Source organism: Alligator sinensis, unplaced genomic scaffold, assembly GCF_000455745.1.
Source record: "Alligator sinensis unplaced genomic scaffold, ASM45574v1 scaffold755_1, whole genome shotgun sequence".
NCBI lineage: Eukaryota > Metazoa > Chordata > Crocodylia > Alligatoridae > Alligator > Alligator sinensis.
The window spans coordinates 64,057-84,998 of NW_005842955.1; the positions used below are offsets into that span (position 1 = coordinate 64,057).

At 39.3% G+C, this 20,942-nt stretch overlaps 1 protein-coding gene across 1 annotated transcript in view; it reads right to left on the reverse strand.

Moving 5' to 3' along the window:
* Positions 1-20,942, reverse strand: part of LOC102378994 (partitioning defective 3 homolog B-like) — a 462,493-nt gene that overhangs the window by 44,460 nt on the left and 397,091 nt on the right. Inside the window, exons 13-15 of the mRNA XM_025192649.1 lie at positions 16,047-16,176; positions 10,621-10,726; positions 9,081-9,196 (exon numbers count right to left, since the gene is read on the reverse strand). Coding sequence (XP_025048434.1) covers positions 9,081-9,196; positions 10,621-10,726; positions 16,047-16,176 — 352 coding nt within the window. The remainder of the gene's footprint in view (positions 1-9,080; positions 9,197-10,620; positions 10,727-16,046; positions 16,177-20,942) is intronic.

Here is a 20,942-nt window from a genome sequence, read left to right on the forward strand (position 1 = left end):
TAGGCTGCTCTGGATTTCTCTGGTCAGCCAAGGAAGCCTCTTGGCCCCTTCCCCCTTTTTCCCTGCATCGGGATCGTCTCCCTCTGTGCCCGAAGGATCATTTCCTTAAGGCACAGCCACCCTTCCTGGGCTCCCATCTCTTCAAAACTCTTACTCTGCAGTGCGTCCTTGACTAAACGCCTGAGTTCATTGAAGTCAGCTTTCCTAACGTCTAGCACTTTCACCCTACTAGTTACCTTACCCACTCGACGTCTTATGGTGAATTCTATTATTTGGTGATCACTATCCCCCAGGTGACCACGGATCTGTAGGTCTCCTACCATGTCATCCCCCGTTGCCAATACCAGGTCCAGTACGGCATTCCCCGTAGTGGGACCATGTACCTCCTGCATATATCCTTCTCTATCATATTACCTTCCCATAGTTTTGCTAGGCTTTTAAAGGCTATGATCTGTGACTGACAAAATTCCTCCATGTCAAAGAAACAAATATGGCAAAGCCATTTGCGTTCTTTCGGAGCATTTCATACCTTATATATTAGCATTCATTTAATAATTATCCCTAAATACACAAATGAAATTGGTAGGTTTTTATTAATCAATGCCCCATGGTTAAGGAACTCTGAGTATGCCTAATAATATTTTAACAGCTAATTTTCCACCCATATTTACAATCAGGTAACAGACCTCTCCGTTCTCCCAAGCTTGGCAAACTGAGATATGTGGACTGTTGTTTTCTGTAGGGCTGGGGAGGGGTTTTGAGCAGCACCTTAGGATACTGGTCACGGTTGTTGAATCGCACATGAAAACCAACATCCTTAAATATCAAATCTAAACAGTACTTTGCCTGAATTGATATACAACAAAATTGCTATACACTAATATGATTCAATTTCATGTTGCTGCAGGTTAAAACAAGCAGCACTTTCATGTTTTGAATACAATTCCCATGGCTGTAGTTTTTTTACAGTACATTTATGCAAAACCTAAGTTATTTCTGTGCATACAGATTTATAGAAAATAAGGGGGTCGAAGATAAATAATACAACACATTAAAAAAAAAATCACATTGATTTTTCACCTTCCAATACAACAAAAAAATCCATGCTGCCATTTATCCTGAATGAAAATTACCTTTTTAATACAGTTGGGGGGGGTGTGAAAAAAGTGTAAATGGATTTTGGTGAGTTATTATGGCAGTTATTTTGTATACAACTGTGCTAATATAGGGGAAAATGTGCATGTATAGGGACATGGTTAAAGGAAGGTAAAAACATCCTCCAATGACTTGTATAGAACTTATTGATTTCCTCTTCCTGTTTTTCATCTACCATTACATTTCAAGATAAGTGTTGCACTTATTTGTGAAGTGGAAAGACTCAACAGCATATTTGAGTTTCTGCATTTCTGATTATGCTGTGCTGAAGTTTGTAAAACACATGATGCACTGGTATAAACATGGCAAGTAATCCAAATCTAATCAATGCAACCATCTGCTCCAGGGCAGATTTTGGCTGGCCATGCCTAGGTGTCTGGAAGCAAAGCAGAAGGAGCCCACCTTTTGTTTGCAAATCTGGGTAAGGGGCATTAGTCACACCAAATAGTTGTGCACCTGGAGTACAAGAGGAGGAGATAATAAATGGCATGAACGTCAGGGGGAATAGCCATGCTGCGACACTCCTTTTATACAAGCAGATGGACCAAGTCAGAATGGTAAAAGGAAGAAATTAATATATAGACACCCATTTAAATGATAATGCTGCTGTCATGTGAGCTATCTACAGGCTCCAGAAGTTGTCCTGGTTTCCCCAGCAAAGCAGGTAGAATGTTGTTGGGATCTGCTGCCAAGATGGTACCCCTCTGCACTGTGCTACTATGACTGCAGCAACAAAAGTTTGAGAAAGCCCTTTCACTCATTCTAAAATAGCTGAGGAGCAAGCAATCACCCAGGCATGCTGCAGGATATTCTAGCAGCATCCTGATAATATCTATATGAAGCGAATATATAAAGGCTCACCCCTGCTACCAGCCTCCTTGAAAACCCACCCACCAGTGTGGGCAGACCACAAGGTGGGAGCATCTGGGAACTTTCTGAAGTTCTCAAACTAGATAAGCATCCCTGACTTTTCTTCTGCACTCAAAGGCATGACCCCTCCCCTCTCCTTCTGTTCCCTCCTCCTTCTGCTGTTGCTGCTTTCCCTGCTGTTCTGGGGGCAGGAGAAACTTCAGAGCTACCCCTACCCACTCCAGCTGGGCTGTGCAGGGGCTGGGCTCAGCTGGGACAGCCACAGCAGCAACAGCAATGGGGTACCCCAAAAGAGTAGATGCAGGGAGCTGCTGTGACTCCCCTTGCTGAGCCCAGCCCCCATGCAGTCCAGCTGAAGCAGCTCTGAAATTAAAAGTAGCCATGGCAGGATGGGGACAGGGAGGGAGAAGGAAAGGGATGGGATGTGCCTTTGAGCATGGAGGGGAAGGGGGGGATTATCACTTGCTTTGGGAACTTTTTAAAAGTCCTCAGAAGCTCTAGCAACGCTGTCCAATCTGAAAGGGTAATGCAGCTTCACCATTGCACTCTCTCTGGATCCATTCTTATTTACAAATAATAGTACAATATATTTTATCTCCATATAGTCTCATTTTGGGAATCATATACTATGCTATGCTTCATGTAAGTAATATTTAGCTGTGCATTGGGTTATATGACTTAATGTGTGTGTGTTACACTGCAGACACTGCATCCATAAAAGCAAATGTAATGGCCCAAGCTCTTATCCTGCCCGCTTTTTGACTCAGTGATAGAGAGGGAAGCCAGAGGCAACATAACACAAATCTCCTAGTTATTAGTGAGTAATCTAGTTTTACCTTCTTATAGCTAATTTCAAATATTTAAGTAAATCCAAATATTCAGCAGAATGAATATGACAAAGCAATGCTATTAGATCTCTATATCTATTCAATTGCTTCCTATTATTTCATGGTATTAAATCATGAATAAATTATTTAATTGTTATAAACAGATAAAGCTAGAAAACAGACTAGGCACCCTCAAAATTTTTAAACCTGAATAATGTAGAAAAGAAAAAAAAATAATTGTAAGTGGTTCTACTCTAAAAAAGGGTCTTTGTAACAACAGATTTACATCTCTATTGTCTAAATCTCTTCCAACCATGCAGTAGGTCCAATAAAAGATATCATCCACAAAAATCCTTGCCTCTCTCATATTTCCTGGATAATCACAGCTGTAACATCACTCCAAGACTATGTAACAATAGCATATTCTTAGCAGATCTGCGCGCGCGTGTGTGCACACGCATGCACACGTATAAAATCTCTCCTTAGAGAGTTCTTTTTAACACTTATCTCTAAGGAAGAAATGGTTTAATTAGAAATTAGAAAGAGAAATAGACCACATCTTTGAAAGAGCCACTGAAATACCCTGCAGTAGCCTGCTATAATACAGAAAGCCACCTCTGCTGGTCACCTACCATCCCACACTAACTGATAAGAAGAATTATCAAACAATTACAGCCTATACTAGAAAAAGGTCAGACACTAAGAGAAAAATTCCTAGAAAGCTCCTGGCTTTCAAACAATCCCTAATCTTGTCCAGCTCATCATCAGAAGCAAACTCCCCACAGATCAAATGCGATGCAGCCTTGCTTGACAAATAAATACAAAATTTGTCAACGCCTCTCCAGTGCTACAAGAATTAACACCTTGACTATGAGCCTATGAGAATCCATGGATCCTATATCTTTCTATCCCAAAATGTGGTATACTTCTAGTGCAAGAAATGCCCTCGTGGAAACTATGTGGGTGAAACTAAACTAAAATTATGCACTAGAATGAATGATCACAGGAAAAATATTAAGGATAGATGCACACAAAACACATGTAGAACCTTTTTTGCAGAACCACTCACTTTCTGACCTCACTCTCTTTGTGGTCAGGGGAATTTTACAAAACACTTTCAAAAGGCAAGCCTGGGAACAAAAGTTCATAAGCTGGCTAGACAGTAAGAACCAAGGACTGAACACAGATGTTGATTGACTTCACGGCTCACTATAATCTACCTGATTCATACTAATTCTATTTCATACCATGGATGATAATGACCCTCTCCACTAATCAAGCTATCTTTTCTTGTCTGTTAACTATCCCTGGGAATTTCTCTGTTCCCTTATTTCACAGCCCTCCAGACTGTTTTAAGTGCTTTCTGTGCCTGCTTTTTTCTCAGACGTGAAGAAGACTGCACTGCATTCAAAAGCTTGTCTAAATCTGTCCCAGCCATGAAGCTTGTCCAATAGAAGATATTACCCACAAAAATCCATGACACTTGCATATATCCTTGACCATTACAACTACATTACTCCGACACTTTTAATTATTTATAATTTTGTTAACTCCATAGCTAGAAGGAAGTGAGTTGGCTTCTTCTCCTTTTTGCAACATAAATAGAATTGCTCGCTACATACCAATTAGGAGACCACTCAAAATGGGAGGCAATGTAGCCATAAAGGTACTGGGACAAGTAAGCTATAAACAAAGAACAGAAGTAGACTATTGTTGATACATGGAAGATGACTTCCATTTGTAAGTGATGTATAATTTTCAAAAAGAGAGTCTTTGTGAAGTTTTTTCAGTTTTTCAAGGAGATTTCTGCATGTAATAAGAATTCTGTATATAGTATGTGGGTACCCCCATATTAGAATGACTACAGAGTAACCTGAAATGTTCCTATTTTCACTTTTAAGTAGGTTTCTGTAGTGGGTTTTTTGGGGGGGATAACTAATGCCAGTGGCCTAATTACAAGATTTCTTTGTAATTTCTAAGCAGTAGCTGGCTTTTGCTACAAGAAACAGCATGGACCAACCTCATGTACATAACAAGGAGATGATACAGCCTCATTTAAAAGTTATTAGCACTTTCTAAGTAAACATTTGAAAGGAGCAGAAAATTTGTGCCTAAGATCCCAGCCTTGATGCTTAGTGAGGTGTAAATTCTCAAAGGAGGCCAGAAGAATAAACTTAATCAAATTTCAAAAGCAAGCATATGACCTTGCTTCTGTAGCTAAACAGTAATTATGTTTAAAACTTCAAAGAGTTCTCAGTAAGTCTGCTATGAAAACATTGGCAACATGAGATGGGAAACCTTGTGGCTCTATAACATAAACCTCTCTAGAAAAGGTGTCAATTTAGAGGGTCTTTGGACAGTGATAGGTTTCTGAATGTTCCCCCTGGACAAGAGAGACAAGGTAATCTCTTAGAACATAAAAGCTGAGTATCCACTTCACTGCTAACTTGTTTAAAATGTTGCCTTGGGCAGCTTATGATTTAATTAAGGATGAAACTCTTCTTCTGTCACAGTGATGGACCTGCTGGTCTGCCATTCTAGACTGATGCAGCATATCAGGCACCAAGTGGCTTTAGGGGAGAATATTATTTTGCAAACAGACCATACTAACTTGTAGAATTTGATAAAAATCCCATGTCCCTGATTTTTTGATACTGCGGTTTCTAAATGCCTTTTCCTTGGCCCCAGCTTTATAGCTTTTTATATTTCACAAAACATTGGAAACAAGATGGCTAGAATGCCAGTGATGGAAACCCCTTAAATGAATATAATTAGTGTCAAGATTTATGTTGCTGCTATGCCGGAAGAAAGAAAAGCTTCTTTGCCTCTTTCCCTGTAGCAACTACAAATGCACAAACTGCTGAGTGATGGTTAACCAAATTAAACTGTTCATCCTTACTCTTTGAACTTTTTTCCTAGCACCTAGTTTTGTTATTTTTTAGTCACTTTAATAGGTTTATTTATTTCCCCTGACTTTTGATAATGGAGTGAGATTTAAAGCAGATGTTGGCTTATTGGGACTATTATAATTATTACTGCTTTTCTCTTGTATAACTGTTGCTTTGGGGAGTACATTTTTAGATTATTTATGGATTTTTATATTAATCTAAATATAGTATACAAAGGGGAACGGCAGTCCAATATTTGGGACCTAGCTTCAAAGTTGGAAGATGTGGGTTCAACTCCCTGTTCTGCTACAGATTTCCTACATGACATGAGGTCAAGTCATTCTCTGTGCATATGTGGCACCTATTATTGTGGGCAAGGGATCTTGGGCAAGTGAGCATCATGAGCATAACTTGCTGCACTGAAAAAGATAAAACAAAGTTCTGGTAAAAAGCTCATTAGTTGGTATTTTATTGTTTCACTAGCAACTAACTCTTGAAATCAAATAAATAAATATGTAATCTCCTATTAGTGCCCTTCCCTTTCTTTTCTTTTCCATTCCCCACCCAAAACTGTCTAAAATCTTAAAACCTGTAGCAAAATTGTATACGGTACTTTATATTTTGCTAGGGAATACTCCAGGGCTCCCAGTTTCTTTCCCCATATTTTCTGTTTAGCAATCTCTATATATGTTGTTTTTTAGTCCATTTGCTCTCAAAAGCTATACAGCTTTTTGTAATGCTGCAGTCAATTTTCTATTCAATAGCCTTTTTTCCAATAAATAATTAGCAGTACTGAACAAGAAAGCAGATTACACTTGGGCACAAACTTCTTATTGAGTTTGGGTAATAATAAAGCATGAACTTAAATGAAGAGATAGTACATAACCCTTGATTTGTGCAGCTACATTATTTCTCCTTTAATTCATTTTGAAGCAATTATTACACATACAGACACACACACACAGTTTACCTTTAAATGTATAAAATACTTTTGTACACATTTCATACTGTCACATATGAGGAAGCTAAAGGATTCTTTTTTTAACCAGACTGATAACCAGGGATCTGGGTTTTCCACTGATCATGGAAAAACACAGTAAAATGTGGATTTGTTCTTTTTAAGGAGAAAAACCCAGATTTTCTCTTTTTAAGGAGAAAAATGCAGGAAATGGCAGGTTTCCCCTTGAAAGTTGACAGAGTTCCAGCCTGCAAGGGGCTGGGGGGAGCGGGAGGAGGGCAATCAGGCAGGGGGTGCCACGTGCATGTGCACGTGCACACATGCTTGTGCTAGCCAGGCAGCGTGAATGTAGCTCCCACAACCTCACACAGGTAAACCAGGGGTACGGGGGGGGGAGAGATTGAGGCCCCCATAGTGAGAGAGACAGGGAGCTGGGCAGGGCTGGGGCTCCTGTCCAGCTGGGGTGGTGAGTGGGGCTTGGGGCCTGAGTTTGGGGTAGGAATGAACAGCCACAGGGCCTGGGCGGGGAATGGCATGGAGCCATGGGCACCTTGTTTTGGGGTTGTGGAGGAGCTGGCTCCCTGTCACTGTGTGGGCTCTGGGGAGGACATGGGGGGCACGTACCCACCGGATTTGTGCACAGGGCAGGGGTGGCTGTGAGTTGGTGGCTTTAGGCTCAGGGCTTAGAAGAGCAGAGCAGGGGGGAGGCTCAGTATCGTCACTGGAAGCCCCACACCACCATGGTGAGGCAACCCCTGCCCACCTGACAGCAGTTGGGGCAGCAGTGCAGCGTTCTACCTCCTGCTGCTGCCAGGTGGGCAGAGGGTGGTTCACCATGGCAGTACAGGGCTCCCAGTGGTGGCACCAAGCCTCCCTGCCCTGCTCTGGGCTCTGCTCTGGCCACAGCAGCTGCCACCTCCTGTGGGTGGCAACCAGGGCTCTACTCGGCTGGGGTAGGGGGCTGCAGACCCAGGTCCTTAGCCCCATGGCCCTGGTACCTGGGTGCAGGGCTGGAGTGGGGTGGGGGGCTGTAGGTGGGGAGTGAGGGGCACCGGCAGGGCCAGGGAGCTGTGGCTTGGGAGTGAGAGGCAATGGCATGGGCAGGGCACTGGCATATCAGGGCTGCTCAGCACCACAAAGCGGGGGGGCGGGAAGCCGCAGCTGGACCCATGCCCTGGTGAGTGAAGGGGCAGGGGGAGCTCTAATTTTCCATGATAAAAAACCCAAAATCAAATGCCAAAATTTACAGGTATTAAGAATTTATTTTATAGTAACTGAGGTACTGGTAGGCATCCAAACTGCTTCAAATTGCAAATATATTAACGCATTGTGTTCAACTGATACATGTGTGCGTGTATATTTTATATAAAGAGAGAGAGAGAGAGGTGTTTAATTTTAATCACAGAAAAATGCAGATCTTGGGGCTTTTCATCAGAGAATTTGTGATTTTTGAACAGAGAGAACCAGGATGCCTGCCAATAACTAAATTTTATTTTGATTGTTTGCTCCTTTCAATTAATGCATTCTTTTCCATTCCTGATGTATTTAAGGCTCTGAGTTCCACAAAACAAAGAATCATATTCTTAATGTTACCCCAGCAGTGCTACTCAAGATTACTGGACTGTGACCCAAATAAAGAGTAAAAGATGCTACACCAAAGAATTAAAGAAAATGTTCTTTATGGCTTCAAGGACTTGGAAACTTCTTTTCTTTTTTGTTGCTCCTAAAAAAGACACTCTTTTTAAACATGTAATGAACTCTCTGGTTTTCACTGTAGAAAACTATTTTGGTGACGGAAAAACAAAAAGCTTGTTATTAATATTGTTAAAACAGTTACCTTTTAGTTTCTCCCACCCTGCAAAATTTTCTGCTAATAGGTACTGGACCATAATTTTACTACTATTCAAAGCATCTATAAATATCTACTGCAACACTTTGTTCAGCTTTGTTATTGCCATTGATGAAACCTAACCTGTCTAAAGAAAGTAATCCTTTGATGGAGTTTTGCAACCATCTGAATTCTCTAAGAAAATAACATTTTTATTGTTTTGCTATAGATTTAGATGAGTGGATCATTTTAAAGGCATAACTGGCAATTTGTTTAATTCATTCTCACAAAGGCTCTTACATTTCCTCAGCTAAGATTTCAATACAATGGATGGCAAAGTGGCCCTTGGAAAAAAATCCTTTATCCAACTTCAATAAAAAGGGCAATTGTAATTAGATGCTATAGGAGGCAGAACATTGTCCCCACCACTCCATCATGTCTGCATATCTTGCTCCCTGATATATGTGTTTAAGAAACAAAAGCAGAAAATAAGGAGATACTGAGAAATGCTAAGGCTAAAAAGATGACCTATGAGTCACCCCACCTCCTCTTACCAAGATCCATGCTTTTTGAGGCTTTCAGATTAATTGATTCAGGCTGCTTGGCTGGTGTCAGAGATCTGAAGTTGATGTGCTGATCTGTTAAATATGCTGCTGAATCCACTACAGAGCTGTAGAAAGAAGCCATGCAAAATATTTAGGCACTGATACAAAACCAAGTGTAATAATTAAAACTTTCACAATATAAATGTATTTTCCCCTCCAGTTGTTTGCAGTCATGCATCTTAAATTAATCTTTGATTCTCAAGATTCTTTTGTGAGATTTAGCACTTCAACTCACATGTATTCATTTTATACCTATATTACCCTCCCCCCCGATTGTTAACAATGATAACTTCTATTTATACAAATTATTTAAATCTGATTTTATTTAACAGAAGGGGGAACTATCCAAGAACCAATGGTGCTGTTTTTTTTCAAAGTGAATGATGCAAGCACTACTGTCCACCATTGTTGCAGAGAAGGTTCTTAAGTAGAACTATATAAGAGGACATTTCATTCACTTATACTAGTTTGTTTGCATGGTTTCCTTGGATAGTTTTGAAAAAAGGGAACATCACTTTAAAGAGATAAAACAAACTCTAATAACATTTGATTAAATTAAGTAAAGCAGAAGGAAAAAAATTAGAAGATTCTATGTGTGCATGATGAATATAAGATTGCAGAAAAAAACGTGATACCATATTATTTGATCTTTTGATATTCTATTTTCAGAATGAGAATATTGCACATTGAAACAAATGTTGTGCTGACTTATGCCTTATGCTTTCCCAATGAAGTCAGTGGTATAGCACAGTTTTTAACCAGCTATATTTTTTGTTTTATTTTATTTCAGTCACAAGTTTGCAGTACTAATGCCAAGCTTCTCACATTTATTCAGCAAATAATAGCTTTCAAGTTCCATCAGCATATTTTGCAATGACCAAGATAGTTTTCAAAATATCTCAAAGGCTTTGCTTCATGAATTAACTACTTACAAAAATCACCTTTAAAATTTTGTTTTGTATTTGAATTGCACAGAGGTCTTCTTTGCTACACCTTTTTGCCTCAAAGTGATACACAGCACATTTCAGGTATTCTCATGAAAAATAATCTCCCATTTTAAGGCTGACAATCAATAAACAGTTTGTAACACTTTGAATCAGACAAGCAGTTATTAGGATTTAAGACCTAATGCATCACACGTAAAACTCACTAGTATGCAACTTTTCAACCAGTCTAATTTTATTAGATTATTATTTAAATTCTGTACTACTTTACAAGCCAAGCAATGTGCAAATTACTGCAGCCCAGGCTTCACCAGCAGTAAGTGCACTACACTTTGAGAACTACTGAAGTAGACAAAATATTAAACTTTAAAATAACCTGCTATGGTTAATATTAAAGAAATATTAACTTGACCATAACTACTGCAGCACAAATTCTATATCCATTTGCATACATAACAACAGCATTTTTAATCAATTAGAGCTGTCATCAAAATCATAAGTGGTCAGGTCTAGGCATACATAATAAAATAACTATATATCCAAACCTATGGTTATAATCTTCAGTAAGTAGTTCCTCAGTAGGGTGTGGTGGCAGAGGAGGTGGAACTTCATTCTCAGCATTGCCGTGATCAGACATAGGGAGATCTGAAACTAACAATGGGTTAAACAAACTGTAGTAGCAAGTATATTCCACCAGTTCACTGATCAATAAACTGGACTGGAAGGCCTGAAGCAATCCTGAACTGAGTCACAAATTATTCAAATCCCTAAACTAACTAAACTAGAATTAAAATCACACCAAGCAGAAAATATACCCCTTGGGATTTCTTGAAGAGCTGATTTGCAGATTTGCACATGCATAATTAAAGATAAATACAGTGAAACTTTGCTTATAGTGTTGTGAAAGTCCCCAACTGCTTTAATGTATTTGAATGGATTTTCACTCCCTTCCATATAGAATTAACTTAACTACCAGTAGGTTAAACTAGTTTAATTCTTGTCCTGTGAAGCATGTATCACCTTCCAGATATATCTGATGAGTGTTGCATTCCTATGACTATTTTCTCCCTGTCTTTCTCCCTCCTGCAAAAAGCTAATTCTTCTGTAACCCCAGTAAAGCAAATCATCCTATATAGAAATAAATTTGACCCCAAATGAAGGTAAAGGTAGTCATACTACTTCATGGTAGTGCCATAATCTGCAGGGCAACTGAAAATACATTTTTCTGAAAACAAAAATTTCACTTTCATGAAAACAAATCAAAACAATGTTCTCTTCATTCAAGAGAAACATACAGAACAACATAATCATCCTCAGCAAGGAGCTGGAGCCAGAAGTTATTCTAAAGTCACAACTGTTTTTCTTTTTTTCTTTTCACCTTTAACTTAACCATCCCCTCTTTGACACATGATGCTTTCTCCTACTTGCTGGCAACTTTCTTTATTGGAAACCCTAGATCTCAGTTTTCCTCCTGCCTTCTACCATTCACACTTTTACCATAACTCATATTATGCAATCTCATTCTCTTCTCCCCCTGTATGCCACTGTCTCTCTTTTTTTCATTAGCAAGGCTCTCTGGGTGTCTTTACATGGGCTCTGGGGGGCAAGAAGCGTCCAAACGCCGCTCTAATTAAAGTGCCCAGGTCTTGTATATTCAGCATCCCAAGGTTCAAAATGGTGGCAGGGGTGCTTTAAATAAAGCTCATTGAACGAGCTTTAGTTAAAGTGACCCCGCCGTAATTTTGAAGTGTGGGGATGCTGAACACATGAGATGCAGAGGCTGCTGGAGTACACCAAGTTACACACTCCAGCAGACTCGATTAATCAAGTCTGATCCAACGTGCTATAATTACAGCGCGTTGGAGCAGCATCCCCGTACATCTCCAGGCACCCTCTGGTTACATCTACAGCACCACTTACACCTTATTACTCTTTTCACAAGTCATCTTCTCATCTCCATATCAGTGTCTTTTCCTTCTCCTCCTCACTTGTGGCCTACAGATCTCAAAGACACTTAAGACATTTATAAAGCCCCTCTCAGGAGAAAAAATAAAGTCAAACTGTCCAGAGTTATTCAAGGAAACAGGCTGAAAAGGCAAGAGTATGAAGAGAGAGTCTACATGAGTTGGAACCCTTAGACTGATAGCAAGAGTATGGTAAACTCTAAAGCAAACAGACTCATCTACACACTGGTTTACTCCTTTAAAATCTTAATTCTCTTAAATGCTTTAGTTCTAAATAAGTCAACTTTGGGGTTAAAAAGGCTGTCTAGTGACTGCTGTACCAGAAGGGACTTTCAGTATTGCAGACAATTAAAATGGGACTTAGTGAAGTGGGGCCAAGTATGAGACGGAAGAATTACCTGACTCCACCCCAACAGAGAGGTCACAGATGAAGGGCCAAGGAGGAGGCTAACAGGGGCAAAAGGTACAATTATCCCAGTAACTGGGACAGTTAGGCTTTCAGATTTTAATCTGTTTAGAGCAAGAAATGCTTCTTTGTTCTTAAAGCATATGCCAACTTGTGACAGCATGCAACATTTTAAAAATAAGGAATCAGTAAGTTTCCAATCAATTAATCTTTCCATGAATGTAGAATGTTACGCTTGTAAATGTAGATACTTGTATAGTCCCTGAAGATTCAGCTTGCCAAGCTATTGAAGATATCTTTTATCATAACTCCACCTCTTTACCAGAGAGATTATATCAATCCCCTTGCAACCCTGACACTTTTTTGAAAATAAAGGAACTTCTGATGAAGCAGATTCCAGTAACCATTCAGCACCAGAAATTTGAAGCTGTTGGCACTGAAGTACTATTTCTCGAATAGGTTGTTCTAAAAATGCAGTTTCTGTGCAACAGCTTGGCAGGAAAAAAAGTGAGGACCTGTAGGTTACAAGTATCAGTCATGAAAAAATAGGCTGAACATTGGCATTTCAATACTGGGTTTTAAAAAAGGCTCCCTTTAAAAAAAAAAAAGGCTGCCTTTATTGAAATATCCACAGGCAAGACAAAATATTATGCTTTGGCTACAACAGCTTTTCTCCAGACATTATATTTTGTCTTGTTCAAGTATAATAAAAGAGAATCTTAAAAAAAAAAAAAAAAAAAGCTGGCATTTGTTGAGCTTTTAGAAGATTAAGTATAGAGCAATGACTAGCAATGGAACCAAAAATGTGACATTTTATTAAACATAATTAAACTCCTGGCATTAAATGTTTGTATTTGTTATAGTACAGTAATAACAGATAATAATAATGCATTATTACTGTTATTGATGTAGTCATTGTTATTATTCCTACTATTATTCCTTCTACTATATCTAAAGGACTGAGATCCCAAGTCACTGTACAAATATGCAGCAAAAGCCTGACCCCAGTTCTAGATTTTGTTCAGTTTAGGCAGACACAGGAAACAATTTCAAGTTTATAACTGGGCCGCCCTGTGGGGGTCCAGGGTCCCACCAATGCAGATGTCACTGAAGGATTAGAATTATCACAAGTATTTGTAACAAATGATCAGAAGGTGAAAAGACAGGCAACACTATTAGAGACATGTCTTTACATAAAGTATAGGCAGACAAGGTTCTTCGGGTCAATGTAAAATAGTTGGAAAAATTGTCCTTTGCAAACTTTTGGGTATAAACACCCTTCTTCAGGCACAGGGAGAGTTTGTTGCTGCTCTGTTTCCATTCCACCCAGGAGAGCACACAAAGCAATAACAAATACTCCCTGTGCCTAAAGGGTGTTTGTACGCAAAAGCTTACAAAGAACAATTTTTCCAACTATTTAGTTGGTTTAATAAAAAATATCACATTTACCCAACTAATTTAGTTTGCCTATGTCCTTAGACCAACATGGCTAAACCAACAACAACCCTAATACATAAACTGTTGATAGTTCTGTTGTAAAACTCAAATGATAAATACAACTCTTTTACAACACTATTTTAGGCCAAATTTTCTTTTAAGATCTGCATAGATCAATGACTTTCAACCAGGGTGTTGTGAGATCCTTTTAAGGGTGCCACATGGTGCCACTCAATATTAGCACTGTCAGATGTGCAAATACCTATGCACCAGTCACACAATAAACCCAGGAATTTTAAACAGGAATCCAGAGTGCCAAAGACAGTGTGACCATTTGTAGTTTTTCTGAGTTCTCTGCAACAAAAGAATTGCTCTATTACTTTTCTGTGATCAAAAATGAGCGAAAGCTAAGAGTTAGCCCTTATTGAGGGATGTCTTGAGTGTAAAAAGGTTTAGAATCACTTGCATAGAGTTCTGAAACCCAGAGTCCCATCCCATGCATTTACTGTCTTAAGCAGGTATTTGTTTGTCTTCTCATCTCCCATTTTACCATACAATTAAGTTGTTAAAATGTGGAAATCATAGTACACAGGAAATTATCTTCGTTTTTCAGTAATATTTAGAGATCTTGCTCCCCTCTTGGCTCCAAACTCCCCATCCATTCTCAGGCTATGGTCTTTTGTCTAAACACCAGGAACAGCTCTTTGTCTCTCATGTCCCATGATACTGGTATCTTTTCAACATCTTATATGGATTGTCCTCCCCAAGCCATTGCTTTCGTCTTTCTCCTCCTCTGTTTTCCAGATTTTTTAACTCAAAAATGTAGAAAAGAGCAAAACATGTAGAACATGACTGCTGCTATGATCCCTCAGAGAGTACTGATCTTTTTTGGTCACTTTTTTTCTAGGCGGGAGGGGTAGAGATGTCTCCTGGGCAGCTAATAACTGTTAAGCAAAAGCATTTCCTCCTCCCTTCAGTTGTGCCATCTTACACAATGGCTATCTCTACAGGGTAGGCCAGCAATGGTGACAGTTCTTTTTCTTACAGAACTCTTGAAGGGAGTTCCACACATGTAAGGGAAGAGAACAGCAAAGTTGGGATCTGACTTGCTCATGTGAGGAAAGTCTAACTATTAAACTTTAAATTAATTTAACATGCTTAAAACTAAACCTGCAGTTTTTACTCAAGCAAAATTGCCACTGAAATCAATACAAATCCTTGAATATAATAGAAAGCTCTGCTCAAGTTTTACAGGCATGGACCCTGAGTTCAAAGGAACATATTGCCCTCAATTACGAGCATCCCATACATTGTTCATAGCAGTCTAGAAGATTATTCTTTCTAGTCTATTATTCTATAATACATGTTTACCTAGATAGTTGGATAAAATCATGCAAATTCAGACTACGGTACCATCATTCATCTGCATAAAAACTTAAGTTTTCCTGATTCAGAGAGGTACTTCAGCAATTTAAGAACATGAACAGTCCCATTAAATGGATGAGATAACCAATGGGATGAATTCAAAAGCTTGCATAAGCACCTTGCTGACTCAGAGTCCTGTGTGGTAGGTAATGGGATTCTTCCACAAGCAAAGTGAGAGGGTAAGGGAGAAGAGCAAAATTTAATGTTGATATTTTAGCTGAATATTTACACACTAGTTTCTGAATGGCAACAGCCTACATTCCCAACTTTCAAGCCTTTGTCATAACTATGTTGTAAATTTATAGTCTGTTTCTGCCATTTAAAAATATTTAAGTCTTAAACTAAACTAGTAATTCTTGTAAACTATTACATTACAACATAAATTATATTTGATTATAAGCTGGGACACAAAATCTAAACCATTTGATTTTTTTAAATCATTGATACTCATTAAAGACCTATAGAAAATAAACATTTTGACTATATATTTTGCACTTATTATTTGTTTTTTATCCAACCTTACGTGTTGGGGCAGCGAGTTAAAAACTGTTACTTAAACTGGAATTTGTGCCAGGAATCTAATTCACAACTTCTGAGTCAGCTCTCCCACCCTCTCTGGATCCTCATGCTTCAAAGTAACAGTCTGCACTTACTCTAATTAACTGTTTTTCTAGTTGACGAGGGTTTATGAAAACAAAAAAGCACTTTTTTGGCATGAAGAAGGATGTACAGTACATACCTTTTAGTCTTTCCTGGGGACTGCAAGTTACAAATTGCTGCTGGACAGTATCATTGAGCCTGGAGATAGCTGTAAAATTATGACTGCCCTCAAAAGCTGGTTTTTGAAAAACTCCATGGTCTGAACGCTCCTAAGAAGAAACAGAACCACATATTTTAGTATAAAAAAATACAGTGTGAAAAAGTCATCACTAAATCATGCTGTATTTGTGCATTATTTCTAAGGTTTTTGTTGCACATTATTAACTCTCAAAGCCAAAACATGAAAGATGCCTTCAGAATGATCATCAATTACTGCTGACCATGAAACAGGAGATTGCTACTACTGCACAAATAATAATCAAGGCTGATTAGCAGAAAAGAGGACTTTCTTTTCTGACCCACAACTGGCTTCACTTAATTCCTCCATCTGGGAGGGCAGCTTGTGGCATTGTCAACACAAGAACGCAGGCAATGCCAATGGTATTTCTTTGCCAGCCAGCTGGTTCCCTTCTTTCAGAGACTGAGCACATATGCTCCAACAGTCACACTCTGGAGCAGCTTTGTAACTAAGGTTTTATAATTCCTAAGCCCAGGACTTCTGGCTAGCAACTAAGAAAAATTCTGCCACACCTCCAGTCTGTCTTAATTTTCATAACCTCTGACCCTCCAGCGACTCCAGCATTCATATGGCAGCTCCTAAATTATTCTCTGGAGCAACTGCTTGAAAGAAAAAGAATCACTATTTCTCAACCTGAGGAATCCCCCCTGAGCATTTTTATATAGCTAACATAAAGGGAAAATCTATAGTAAGTAAAGTACAGTATTTTGCCTAATTGCTATTTGGTAGAATTATATTTTGATAATTGGTTCTTTGTGATTCCCTATCAGATTTTTAGAGGTCAAGGTACAACATCATTCTGTGTCATAGGGTGTGGTGGTATTTTTGGAAGATACTTGGAAGATACTACAGCAACGGATTTTTGAATGCTGTGCTTGATACTGAAAGAAATGTCAGTAACATGCCCAGGTTTAAATAACATTCCTGGTTCGGGAGCATAATGCTTGCATAACTCTTAGAGTCTTATAAGGCAAAAGTTTCCAAGCAAGATACAGTAGTAGCCAAGAGCCATCTCAATTCAGTTTTGATCAATTTTGAGAGCTTAATTGTGACAACACAGAGGCAAATATAAATCAAGTCTCATAAGCTCCTTTCTTCTTTCAACAGCCATTAGACAAATAACACATTTGATTAATGTTTTCCTCTCCTCATTATATTCAGAGCCAGTTAAATAGAATATTCACATGGTTAACCATCGTGTGTGCCTTCTCTGTAACAGAAATCTAAGTTACACGGTGAAGATTTAACACTTATTGCTTATTCCTCGGGAACCAAATGTGTTATCTTCTGTAAGTATGTTACTGGTTAAATTAAGCCCAGCATTGAGACAGACTAGTACTAAATTAAAGAATGATACCCAGTAGGTAAGGCAGACTTAAATTAACAACAACAACAGAGAAAAGAATCTGCTTTTCCAGCTATTTGATAAATGACACAATCGATATCCCAACAACTGATCAGTAACCGGCCTAATTAGAGTATTCAGCTTGTAAAACAGAGCTGTCATGGAAGGCCTCCATTAGTGTCCTCGCCAATAAAAAAATAATGGATTTTTAAACATATTCTGCTTCTACCAAGTGGGATGCAGCAGGCAGGAAGCATTTGGGGGAAAGGAAAGAATGGGCCATAGCCCATTTTCCTGTAGTCTCCAGCCTCAAATGGAATTACAATTGAACCTTGAGCACATCCTATAAAAATTAATTTCTGTTTAAAATGAATTTGATTCAATCAAGAGCTCATTATGTATTCTTCACAGGGCACGAGTCAGAATTGTTTACATGTTTCATACATCTGAGTAATACATAAAACTATATACTTGGTTATGAAAAGCAGCTTCTTGTATTTTTATTATATCAATCTGAGATTAAATTGTAGGTTTTTTGCCAAATTTTACTTTTTAAATAAAAAAACTAGCAGTGGTGAGACTTCTTTCCAGCTTTCATTTTAAATGGGTTATAATTTATACCTCATTAGATAACCATGTTATTTTTACATTAGGTACAGAATACTAAAGGTAACGGCAGCTGTCTCAATTTGCTTCTTAAAATGTTAAGAATATCAGTTATACTATAACAAAGAACTTCTCTGCTGGTGGCGCCATTACAGTCTTAAAACTACAATGGGCCATTAAAGAGTCTCTGTCTTCTTGGAGAAAATTGCACTTGCTTTCCTTTTCCCTATCTGACAGGCTATCTGCAGAAGACAACCATTTTGAGAAAACTTCCCAGTACAGTTAAAGTATAAAATTGAGTAAGTATTTCTTCTAAACATACTTTTCAATTGATGCAGGATAGCGGTAAATTGAGTTCAAATATAATTAACAAATTGAAATCTACTATAAAGAACTAACTATTCACATTATAAGAAACTGCACTTTCTCTCTTATACCTTACGTGCACAAGCAGATGCAGACAATAGTCTCAATACATTAAATGTTTAAGCAAAACTTTATCTTAATAGGCAATTACATGAAAAACAGAATTCCCTTTGAGTCCTATAATATGATTTAATACAGGCTCAGCTTTGGTTTTTCATTTTAGTTCTTAACCATGCAGTTTTATCTATTTCTTATGAACAATCATATATATTGCAAATCCCATATTATAGTTATTAAAAAATGAAACTCAAAATGTGTTTAGACTAGCACCACTGGAAGCCTGAAGTAGACAACATATTTCAACACATGAATAGTGAAGTTATACACATACTGGCAACAACTCTACAAAAGACATGGGAGGAATATAAGTTTATCCGAGTAAGGCCTAGTGCATAGACATTTCAAACATCCTTCTACTGCAAACTCTTAGTATTTTGCTTAACTTTTATATTTATTGAACTAAAACAGGCTCTGTCACCAATGGGAGACCCTTTTTTGTGATCAAGCCAAATAAATTCATTTTTGCTTCCCAAAAGCTTTGCTAGTTAAAAGCAACAAAAAATGTAGGAAATTCTAAGAACATTCAAATATGAAAAAATGAGGCAAGTGATAGACAATACTGATAATTATTGAGGCTGCCAAAATTTTGTAGGAATTTTGAGTAACCTGAGTCATCTTCACTGCATCGAGTTAACCCATCGAGCAGGGCTTAGTGAAAACTGCATTTGTGAAGGCACCTCTATCTAATCCCATATTTCTAAAGCCCATCTATTGCTGTTATAAAAGAAGATATGTAAAACTGACTGATACATTAAACTGACCTAACGTCAAATTCCTACCCTTTGAATTCAGATGAGGCCATATTACTGGAGGGAAGAAGCTGTGATTGTGTGATTTATTCAGATCTCTTTGGAGATGACCAACAGTTGAACAAACTGGAACAACGAATCTAGAGATACAGGTAAATATTAAAGAAGGTGTGTTCATTTTGGGCTACCACCTCACCAAGGAAGGCTGATGGTGCTTATGTTTTCCTAAGGCCAGTCAAAAGAAGGAAAGACTAAGGTACCATGGTTGTTCCAGCCTAATCAACCGATTCACAGAAAGTCCGGTTGCATGAGACATTAATCAGAGATTACAACATTTGTCCCCTTGCAAACTGCAGTCCTGGGTCTGATGCTCCAAAGACCACACAAGCTAAAGCTTAACTTTTTTCTTCTTTCTACATATTGTTATATCAGAGATGCCTGCCTACTTATTTTTCTACTAGCAAACTGCCCATCAAGAATGACTGGAGGGGGGTGGGGGGGGACGGAGCACTGTCACTCACCACCCCGTGCTGCCACTGTTTCCCGGGAGCAGGGGGGGAAGCTTGCACGTGGCTGCCACCATTGCCAGCTACCACCCTATGTTGCCGCCACACCCCGTCCAGCCACGTGCCATCTGACCCTTCTGTGTCTGGCCCCATGTCACTCTGCCTCGTGTCTGGTCCCGCACCACCTTCTGGCCCCCATTCTGCATCCAGCCCTGTAATACCCTCCCCCCCTGCACTGTGTCTGGCCCCATACCACCCCTGTCCCACCCTGCTCTGCATCCGTCTGGCCCACTCTGCCAGAGCCCTTCTTGACAGGCATTCTAAATGCAGCAGTGGCTGGAGCCACACCCCCCAAGAGCATTATGGACAGACGCACAGACAGATGGACTAAGCCCTTTATATATATAGAATATTACTTTTTAAAGGTGTGAAAGAGTATGTGTGTGTGGTTAAGGGACAGTGCATGCATATTCAAATTCATAGCAAATATTGCCTTAAACTACTCTATTTTATCCAAGTTCATAAAAATATGTTTGCATAAAACTAATATGACAGAAACAATTTTGTATTGGAGTACATATGCAAAATAAGTGTTAACGGTGTAAGTCACTCAAACAGTAAACTTGAAGGCTCTACCTGCCACGTGAAAAAGCTGGAAGGCAGGATATTAGGGCTGTGTGAAGCTTTGGTTGCTGATTCAATTTGGTGGAGATTCGGCCTGATTCGGCAGCCGAATCTCCGAATCCAGATCAAACTGGGAGCCAATTAAAAGGTCTGAATTGATTTGAAGCCTTTGAACCATGGGGGGACCCCCAGCAGGCCCCATCCCCTGCCTGCTCCCTCAGATCCCCAAAGCGCCCCCTGACACTCGCCCATTCTCCCAGCCCTGTCAATGGCTGCCCCGCCCAGCCCTGGTTTCCAGCACTTAAAAAAAAAAAAAAGCCCCCCCAAAAAAGCCCTGCACTCACCAGCTGCTGCAGTGGCCATCAGGGCCTCCATGGGCTCATGGCAGAGTCCCACCATTGAGCGTGGGGCAGTGGGGGGCAGCGGGGATCGCCCCCCCCCCCCCCCCCCCCCACGCGCGGCCAGGGCGGGGGGGAGGGGG